This window comes from Pygocentrus nattereri, chromosome 25 (genome assembly GCF_015220715.1).
Source record: "Pygocentrus nattereri isolate fPygNat1 chromosome 25, fPygNat1.pri, whole genome shotgun sequence".
Lineage (NCBI taxonomy): Eukaryota > Metazoa > Chordata > Actinopteri > Characiformes > Serrasalmidae > Pygocentrus > Pygocentrus nattereri.
In genome coordinates this window covers 3,361,030-3,371,192 of record NC_051235.1, presented here as the reverse complement: position 1 = coordinate 3,371,192, position 10,163 = coordinate 3,361,030, and the positions used below count along the sequence as shown (strand labels likewise).

General features: G+C 43.3%; 1 protein-coding gene across 2 annotated transcripts; it reads left to right on the top strand.

The window, feature by feature from the left end:
- Positions 1–2,206: 2,206 nt before the first annotated feature.
- Positions 2,207–7,848, top strand: mettl21a (methyltransferase like 21A). Of its 2 annotated transcripts, none has more exons than XM_017688948.1 (4): positions 2,207–2,307; positions 4,343–4,508; positions 6,060–6,171; positions 7,224–7,848. In XM_017688948.1, exons 2-4 carry the CDS (start codon positions 4,362–4,364, stop codon positions 7,619–7,621), a joined length of 657 nt encoding a protein of 218 aa, XP_017544437.1. In that variant the 5' UTR covers positions 2,207–2,307; positions 4,343–4,361; the 3' UTR covers positions 7,622–7,848. The 2 variants fall into 2 exon arrangements, with proteins under 2 accessions (XP_017544437.1, XP_017544438.1); XM_017688949.2 differs by having other exon boundaries at positions 2,225–2,307; positions 4,346–4,508.
- Positions 7,849–10,163: the final 2,315 nt, after the last annotated feature.

The following is a 10,163-nucleotide window of genomic DNA, read 5'->3' as shown; positions in this document are numbered from 1 at the left end:
AGCGTATTACTTCAGCCTATTGCATAATAAAAATAAAAATGTTTGTCCTCTTTAATTGCATTAAGTGCCGAGCAGTGTATGAAATTTTCAGCAATAACATTCCACTCATAGTTTCAGTGACACAGCTGAGTGAAAAAATGTACCTAGGCCACTGACAGAGTAACTAACACCACTTCTTTTGTCATGCTAATAACACATCTCTGTAAACCTGTATATGAATATTGTTTGATATTGTTTTCATTTACATTTACAGCATTTGGCTGACACTCTTATCCAGAGCAACTTACAGTTTGATCATTTTACACAGGTAGGCCAAGGTGGTGTTGGGAGTCTTGCCCAAGGACTCTTATTGGTGTAGTGTAGGGCGGTTACCCAGGTGGGGGATTGAACCCCAGTCTACAGTGTAGAAGGCACCCACTACACTAACCAACCACTTATTATGAACCACTATCCAACCGTATTCATTTGCTTTGGTTGGTTTCTCACCACAGCGACTAAAGTGGACCAAATTACACACTGGAGTGTTTTATATTAAGCTCTGAGGGTCCCTGCTATAGTAGAGATGGTACTACCTTTCCCGATTAATGTTCCCGGACTTCCTATTATCTCTACAAAGCTAGCTTTATTTAATATTAGGTCTCTAGCCAACGAATCATTTTTTGACATAATCTCCTACAATTAAGATTCTGTTTCTTACCGAGACGTGATTAGCCGAAGGCAAAAGTTCTACTGTTCTCACCGAGACAGCACCAGTAAAACTTCAGATTGCACTTGGTCATTTTATTTCTGTTGAACGTCTCTGCTTCTTATTGCAGGGTGCTCCTAAAATTCGACTTTTAAGTGTTTACAGACCTCCGAGATGCAATTCCATTGGCGTTCACATTGATTACAGCTTTTCTATCATAATCGGGGATCGTAACATCCACACAGACGATAACAGGAACAATAATGTCCAATAACTTTTTACACTGTTTGACACTTTTACTCCCTTGCAGCACTATGCATAGTCGAGGCCACGCCCTGGACCTGGTGATTCTTCTGTTACAGTCAATGACACGGCCCTTTCTGTTCATTTCTGAGTCTTCTTTGACTTACCGATCTCTGCTGATGCTCAAACAAGCTCTGTTTATGTTAGGAAAAAGTACATACATGACAGGACTAGTGCTTAGTCTATGAAGGCCATAGCTATGTCGCTAACTCTGGAAGTACTCCTAGATCAATTCTATATTTGAATGTCATGGATGTTGTTGCACCGGTAAGTCAAGAAAACTTTGAGCAAAAAGAAAGCACCTTGGAGAAACGTCACGACGGTAAAAACCTTGGAAAGAAAAAGCAGGAAAATCTGAAATTTTGTCATGGCATTAAATTACATATGACAGAACACTGCTTGAGGAAATTCTGGTTTTACTAGTTGCTACTTTTGATACTGTAGATAACAGCATACTGCTAGACAGTTCGGAAAACTGGTTACTTTGTCACCACTGCCAGTTAAGAATCTGATAGGGTGACTATGGCATGCGGAGTCCCTCAGGGATCAGTTCTCGAACCCCTTCTGTTCAACTTCTGTATGCTACCCTTGTGCCAAATTCTGCAGAACAACAACATTAATTACCATAGTTATGCAGATGATGCACATCTGGCTCTCTCACCAGATGACTACATGCTTCAAAAAGATGGTCCTTCAAGTGTTCTTTAGTAAAGACTGTGGATCTATATAGAACTATGAGCACCTAGACAACCATTCGCATGCTCAAATTGTTCTTTGCTTGGTGAAATGGTTCTTCAGATTGATGGATAACGCGCTGTTTTTGAAAAAGGTTCTATTTAGCCCCAACAAGGCTTCTTCTGTTCTTATGATGTCAAGCTTGCAGTAATAGAGGAACCATTTTTGGTTCTACGTTGCTACGTAGAACCATTTTCAAGAACTACAACATATTCTCCACCAGGTCTTTGGAAGAAAAACGGTTGTTTGCGTGCTCATGGTTCTATTTAGAACTCTTAAAAAGATGGTTCTTCAAGGGTTGTTTATGGTTCTTCAAGGGTTCTTTGCATTGTGAAAGGGTTCTTAAGAATGTGCTGTAGATAGTTCTACACAGAACCTTTTTGATCCATCATGAATCAGGGGTGGTCGGGGTGGACCACCGGGTTTGTCAGTTTTTTTGTGAGAAGGGATGCAGTCCCCCTTCGGCTCGGCAGGTGGCGGTAATGCAGCGTGCTCTGACCAGCCAACCTCCACTCACACAAAACAAGAAGAAGAAGAAGACCCTGTAGATGGCGCTGGCGGCGTGAGCTGCGTTTTGAGTGAAGGTGATCTTAAAACTCTTAACGCACTGTTTTTGAGATGTAGAGCTGCTTTCAGGCCTAATGCGCTGCTAAAATCAGCCAAAGTCGATGCTCGGCCTGGTTTTCCAGCCAGGCTGAAGTTGGGCCAGCTTCTTTTCGAATTGTCCCGTTCCACCTTAAATGGTACAGCGGTCTATGGTGCAGCCTCAGGCGCCTGAATGTACCTGCTGCCATTTAAGGTGGAACGGACAATTTCGATCAAGAAGCTGGCTGTATCCACAAAATTCAGTACTTTAATTCACTACAGCAACGGTACTGTTTACTACTTCTACCTTAAGAGCGTCTGTGATTATATTTATGGCTATTTTTATAATCAGTTCCCATCTGTCCTTCGATTTTAGCTCCTAATTAAGCTTTTTTGGAGTTTTCATTCTGTTGTGTTGTACTATTCTTCACGCTTTTTATTTTAGATCGAAAACAGAAGAATAGAGCTTATTACTTTATTAAGGCCACAAATTACTCCGTTACCATGTCACCTTAGGGGCTCCATAAATATACACCATATTTCCAAAAGTTTTCGCTCATCTGGCTTCACACACATGTGACCTTGAGTGATGTCCCATTCTTAATCCATAGGGTTTAATATGATGTTGGCCCACCCTTTGCAGCTATAACAGCTTCAACTCTTCTGGGAAGGCTTTCCACAAGGGTTAGGAGTGTTTATGGAAATTTCTTCCAGAAGCGCTTTTGTGAGGTCAGATGTTGGACGAGAAGGCCTGGCTCACAGTCTCCACTCTAATTCATCCCAAAGGTGTTCTACGGGGTTGAGGTCAGGACTCTGTGCAGGCCAGTCAAGTTCTTCCACACCAAACTGGCTCATCCACGTCTTTATGGACCTGCTTTGTGCACTGGTGTCCAGTCATGTTGGAACAGGAAGGGGCCGTCCCCAAACTGTTCCCACAAAGTTGGGAGCATGAAATTGTCCAAAATCTCTTGGTGCTGAAGCTTTAAGAGCTCCTTTCACTGGAACTAAGGGGCCGAGCCCAACTCCTGAAAAACACCCCCACACCATGATCCCCCCCTCCACCAAACTTTACACTTGGCATAATGCAGTCAGACAAGTACCGTCTCCTGGCAACCGCCAAACCCAGACTCGACCATCGGATTTCCAGATGGAGAAGCATGATTGGTCACTCCAGAGAACACGTCTCCACTGCTCTAGAGTCCAGTGGCGGCGCTTTACACCACTGCATTCCACGCTTTGCATTGTGCTTGGTGATATAAGTCTTGGATGCAGCTGCTCGGCCATGGAAACCCATTCCATGAAGTTCTCTACGCTGTTCTTGAGCTGATCTGAAGGCCACATGAAGTTTGGAGGTCTGTAGTGATTGACTCTGCAGAAAGTCGGTGACCTCTGCGCACTATGCCCCTCAGCATCCGCTGACCGCTCTGTCATTTTACGTGGCTGACCACTTCGTGGCTGAGCTGCTGTCGTTCCCAATCGCTTCCACTTTGTTATAATCCCACTGACAGTGGACTGTGGAATATTTAGTAGTGAGGAAATTTCACGACTGGACTTGCTGCACAGGTGGCGTCCGATCACGGCACCACGCTGGAATTCACTGAGCTCCTGAGAGCGACCCATTCTTTCACTAATGTCTGTAGAAGCAGTCTGCAGGCCGAGGGGCTCGGCTTTATACACCTGTGGCCATGGAAGTGACTGGAACACCTGAATTCAGTGATTTGGATGGGGGACTAAATACTTTTGACAATATAGTGTATATACTGAATGAATGTACTAATGATGTCCATTTCAGTTCAACTTTTAAATATGAAGTTTTTACATCAGTTGGTTTTGGTGGCCACTGAGTCGTTGTGTTATTGCAGTAACATTACTTTAACCTTGAGTACAGTTTAATGATATTCTACCCATCTCTAAAGGTTAACTACAACCCTGATTAATTAAGTGGAGTACATGGTGGTGACACTGCAGGTAGATACTTTCTATCTAGTGTCCCTGGTAATAGCCACTTATTCCTTTTCTCCTGTTTTTCAACAGCAGTTCTTTTCCTGTCAGCATGGCGTTGGTGCCGTATGATGAGAACGTACTGCCAGCTCTCTCAAAAATCCACAGCTCTTCAGCCGAGTTCCACTTCGCCTCACACCGACTCCGACTGGCCCAGGATTGGAATAGACTAGGAGTGGCTGCAGTCGTGTGGGACGCAGTAAGCTTGGACCTATCATATTATAATATTAGGCCAAGATAATAATCCTGACCCTATAATCAGAGATTATACACAGTGTAATATTAGGCCAAGATAATAATCCTGACCCTATAATCAGAGATTATACGCAGTGTAATATTACGCCAAGATAATAATCCTGACCCTATAATCAGAGATTATACGCAGGGTAATATTAGGCCAAGATAATAATCCTGACCCTATAATCAGAGATTATACGCAGTGTAATATTAGGCCAAGATAATAATCCTGACCCTATAATCAGAGATTATACACAGTGTAATATTAGGCCAAGATAATAATCCTGACCCTATAATCAGAGATTATACGCAGTGTAATATTAGGCCAAGATAATAATCCTGACCCTATAATCAGAGATTATACGCAGGGTAATATTAGGCCAAGATAATAATCCTGACCCTATAATCAGAGATTATACGCAGTGTAATATTAGGCCAAGATAATAATCCTGACCCTATAATCAGAGATTATACACAGTGTAATATTAGGCCAAGATAATAATCCTGACCCTATAATCAGAGATTATACGCAGTGTAATATTAGGCCAAGATAATAATCCTGACCCTATAATCAGAGATTATGCACAGTGTAATATTAGGCCAAGATAATAATCCTGACCCTATAATCAGAGATTATACGCAGTGTAATATTAGGCCAAGATAATAATCCTGACCCTATAATCAGAGATTATACGCAGTGTAATATTAGGCCAAGATAATAATCCTGACCCTATAATCAGAGATTATACACAGTGTAATATTAGGCCAAGATAATAATCCTGACCCTATAATCAGAGATTATACGCAGTGTAATATTAGGCCAAGATAATAATCCTGACCCTATAATCAGAGATTATGCACAGTGTAATATTAGGCCAAGATAATAATCCTGACCCTATAATCAGAGATTATACACAGTGTAATATTAGGCCAAGATAATAATCCTGACCCTATAATCAGAGATTATACACAGTGTAATATTAGGCCAAGATAATAATCCTGACCCTATAATCAGAGATTATACGCAGTGTAATATTAGGCCAAGATAATAATCCTGACCCTATAATCAGAGATTATACACAGTGTAATATTAGGCCAAGATAATAATCCTGACCCTATAATCAGAGATTATGCACTCATTATGCAGCTCAGAGCTCATAGCCATCCTGTCATGATTTATTAGCCCAAGCCACTCATACCTACTCTATCTTCAGTTCCACCAAAAATCAGGAGAGTTCATGGGCCTCATGTGATGGTCAGTTTCCAACACAGTGGTGAAGCGGTTGGACTATTAGTTTACATCTTGTTTAGCTCTAAATTGCAGCGTGAGTGAGGTTCATGTTACACTGCAGACCCAGAGTAGAGATATCAAAGAGCCAGCTAGCTTGGATTTCCCTGCACAGTGGAACATCCTGTATCCCCACGTTTATATATGAACAGCCCTTTCACGTTTAGCCATGTCCTCTTTTCTCCACGTCTCACTGTTTAACCCGTGTTTGCCCCTCTTTCTCAGGCAGTGGTGCTGTGCATGTATCTGGAGCTCGGCCATGTGGACCTGAAGGGGAGGGCCGTTATTGAGCTGGGAGCTGGCACTGGGCTGGTGGGCATAGTGGCTGCACTGCTTGGTGGGGCACCGTTGGTATATTTTTCCAATTAGAGCTGAATGAACACATTTTTGAAGCTCTCTGGATTTTACTGATCCACAATGTCACTGTTTTCATTTTTGTAGGCTTTTCTTTTTTTTTTGGTGTCATTTAATATCACCAGATTTTAAATATCACACGTTTAAAAATTTCCTTTATGGATGGACCAATAGAAATGATCAAAAAATGACTTATTAAATACATTTCCAATTTTTTGCAGTTAATTTCCACAGTCATTAGATCCATTGGCATTAGTATCACAACCTGCACGGTCTGTCGTTTTAATAGCTGGCTTTTGCCGAATAACTATAAGTTAAAGAAGCCTAACTTTTATCATTGCAGCCTAAAATTGAAACATTTAAACTTTTCGAATGTTCTGTCACATGTTTACGGGGAATATCAGTTCATTTAGTAGCTGGGACAACAACTAACGCTCACTTTCTCGTGTTTGCTTACACAGTACACGGGTTTCGCTCACGTTTTGGTGAAAAATAAACTCTCACTCTGAGTAGCTGTAGATATTTGTGACGCAGGGTGATTTACAGTGCATCATCTTTTCTTAGCTGCAAAGTAAAGAGCCCCCTAAGCAGAATGACGTATGAGCCCGTCTAGTTGACTGAGACTTATCGTTTATTATTTGCATAAAATGAACCAAACGGATAATCAAATCATTAATCGCAGTTATTTATGTGACCGTTAATTGTGAGCTAAGATGTCACGATCGTGACGGGCCTAGTTCTGCCGGCAGTAATGTTTATTTATTTAATATAGACGGTCGGAGCTAGATCTGTGCTGTTCTCCTTAAGGTGTCGTTTCAGAGTTTAATTAGAGCTGAATTAATCCGTACTTTTAATGATCCATAGTTTCACTGCCGGAACAAAAAATTCTTTTTTTGGTATCATTTTGTCACCAGATGCTGTCAGAATGGCACGATGAGTGGACCAATAAGGTTCTTATATTTAATACACATGGTGATTGTTTTTTAATATGTGTAAATATCGTTGTGTTTGGTGTTGCCTTGTAACTTGTCTCAGGAGCCACCGTGACGATCACTGACCGCAAGCCCGCGCTGGAGTTTCTGAGCGCCAACGTGCGCGAGAACATCCCTCCAGACCTGCGGGGGGCGGTGCAGGTGTCCGAGCTGACCTGGGGAGAGGGCCTACAGCGCTATCCCTCAGGCAGCTACGACCTCGTTCTCGGAGCAGACATCGTCTACCTGGAGGAGACGTTCCCCGCCCTTCTGCAGACCCTAGAGCACCTGAGCTCGGAGAAGACGGAGGTTCTGCTGTCGTGCCGGATCCGATACGAGCGGGACGAGCGATTTCTACGCATGCTGGGGAAGCTGTTCTCCGTACAGGAAGTTCATTATGATGAACAGAGGGACATTCGTATCTACAGAGCCGTGAGGATTAAGACCAAGCCTGAACTCTGAGGGTCCAGTTCAGGTTCTCGCCTATGATTGACCAACGTTCTGGCAACAAGCCTCTTTTTCTGTGGCCGAAACACTTCGCTGATATTCCTCCTTTCTTGATACATCTGTCACTATCGATTTTGTTAGTAATCAAATAACTTATTGATTGTTTTGGTGAATGTTTGAACAGTCAAAGCTTTCAAAACAATAAAAATGGGTGGAATCGATCGACACACCACTTTCAGAAATGCTGTAGTACCTTATTGGAAAGATGTTAACTAGGAAGGCTGGAATGGACCTCATTTAAAGGTTCTGCACACGACGTTTTAAACGTTAATGTGCAGCAAACAGCTTTTCTCTGCGGATCTAGTGAAGTAACGACGTCCTGGGCAGGCAGTGAAGCCACGCCCCCTCGTTTTGTGTCTGGGCTTCTCTGTTTTTTGTTCTCCTAGCCAGTCCGGCTGGGCGTGCACCGTAATCTCGCCCTGTGAAAACGTCGCCCTCCCCACGTTTTGTTTCGCCGTCCCCTGACAGTGAACGCCCACGTGGCACTGAAAGCGACTTTCCAAATATTCCTCCTCCAAAAAATTATTCCTTAAAGTCACCTTCCTGTTTGCATTTTCACATTCCACCTTAAATTGGGCAGGAGTTCCGTTCTGCGCCTGAATATAACTGCAGGTACTGTTTGGGTGGTGGATCATTCACAGCACTGCAGTGACACTGACGAGGTGGTGGTGTGTTAGTGTGTGTTGTGCTGGTCTGAGTGGATCAGACACAGCAGTGCTGCTGGAGTTTTTAAACTCTGTGTCCACTCACTGTCCACTCTATTAGACACTCCTACCTTGTTGGTCCACCTTGTAGATGTAAAGTCAGAGACGACAGCTCATCTGCTGCTGCACAGTTTGTGTTGGTCATCCTCTAGTCCTTCATCAGTGGTTGCAGGACACTGCCCACAGGACGCTGCCCACAGGACGCCGCCCAAAGGACGCTGTTGGCTGGATATTTTTGGTTGGTGGACTATTCTCAGTCCAGCAACGACACTGAGGTGTTAAAAAACTCCAGCAGCACTGCTGTGTCTGATCCACTCAGACCAGTGCAACACACACTAACACACCACCACCACCACATCAGTGTTACAGCAGTGCTGAGAATGACCCACCACCCAAACAGTACCTGCTCTGTGAGGGTCCATGGGGGTCCTGACCACTGAAGAACAGGGTAACAGAGTATCAGAGAAACAGATGGACTACAGTCTGTAACTGTAGAACTACAGAGTGAAACTATGTGGTCAGTGGAGCTGATAAAGTGGACAATGAGCGTAGAAACGAGGTGGTCATGATGTTGGGCCTGATTGGTGTGTATGGGTCTGTGCCTCAGGCTGCTTTTTAGTCCAGGATAAATGGACTTATGGAATAGCTGAAGTGTGCGAGGGGGAGCTTTAGGCCTGGTCCCGTGAGGATCCCTCATCGTGACCGTTTCTCACCCCACCACCACCTTGTCGCCTCCCTGTTCCTCAGTCGTTTCGTCCAGCCTTCTAGTGCAGAGTGGTCACTCAGTCTCTCCTCATACTATGCTGAAGGTTTAAAACATGAAGCATTGTTATCTTTCACCCTGCCAGGTAATCACTGCCAATTCAATGTTAATCAGTGACTGTTATTACCAAGTATTGAAGTTTTAAGTAACGTTTATATAATATTAATATCCTTATAGACTTTCCACTAAGCATTAGTGCTGTCTGGGGTCAGAAGGCCAGTCTGGCTGCTTGTTCATGTTAATATGTGTACATCCTCTGCTTAACCACAAGAGTGCGCTGTGGAGTCGGGCAGAGCCCAGTCTTTTAAGAGCACGTCCAGCAGTCCTGTATGCTGTGAACACATGACAATCTGATTAAAAAGACGTCTCGTATATTAGTCATATTCAGGTATATGCCAGTGTTTTGGTGCCTCTGGTCAAATTCTGTTGGTCTTCTAAGTGAAAATAAGTAAATAAACACGCTCCCTACAGCAGGGTTTCTCAGGCACTGGGCCCTGGAGTACAGGTAGGCCATGAAGGACCCCTTGTTCTCAGGGGGATCAGTGGCCTGTAGGGGGCCTGTGATGGCACTTTGTCATAAAAATCAATGGAAAAAAAATTGAATTAACAGTGAAAAGGCAAATCTAGAACGTTTTCAGACCATTAACGATATTACAAGCCCTGTGATAACAGTGCACAAAGGCAGCTTCGCTGACCGTTCAGTTGTCCACTCGCACCAATTGCAAGGGTCGGTGACCCAAACGTGACTGTGCTGTAAATTTCCCTAACAATAACATTTTGAAGCAAAACCGTTGAGTTTTGCTTTCTTTTGGACCTTCGTTCTTTCTAGTGATGAACAGGTGGGCCTTAAGGTGGAAAGGTTAAGACCCTCTGCTCTACAATGATAATACACAAGGCTCAGTTTATTTGCTGGATTTAACGTATTGGAAATGCACTTTTTATGGGTTTTTCCCAATGTTTTTAACTCAAATGGTGCAATTTTTTAAGGTTTCTGTAGAGGACGTGTTAAGCGGGGGTGCTCATACTTTTT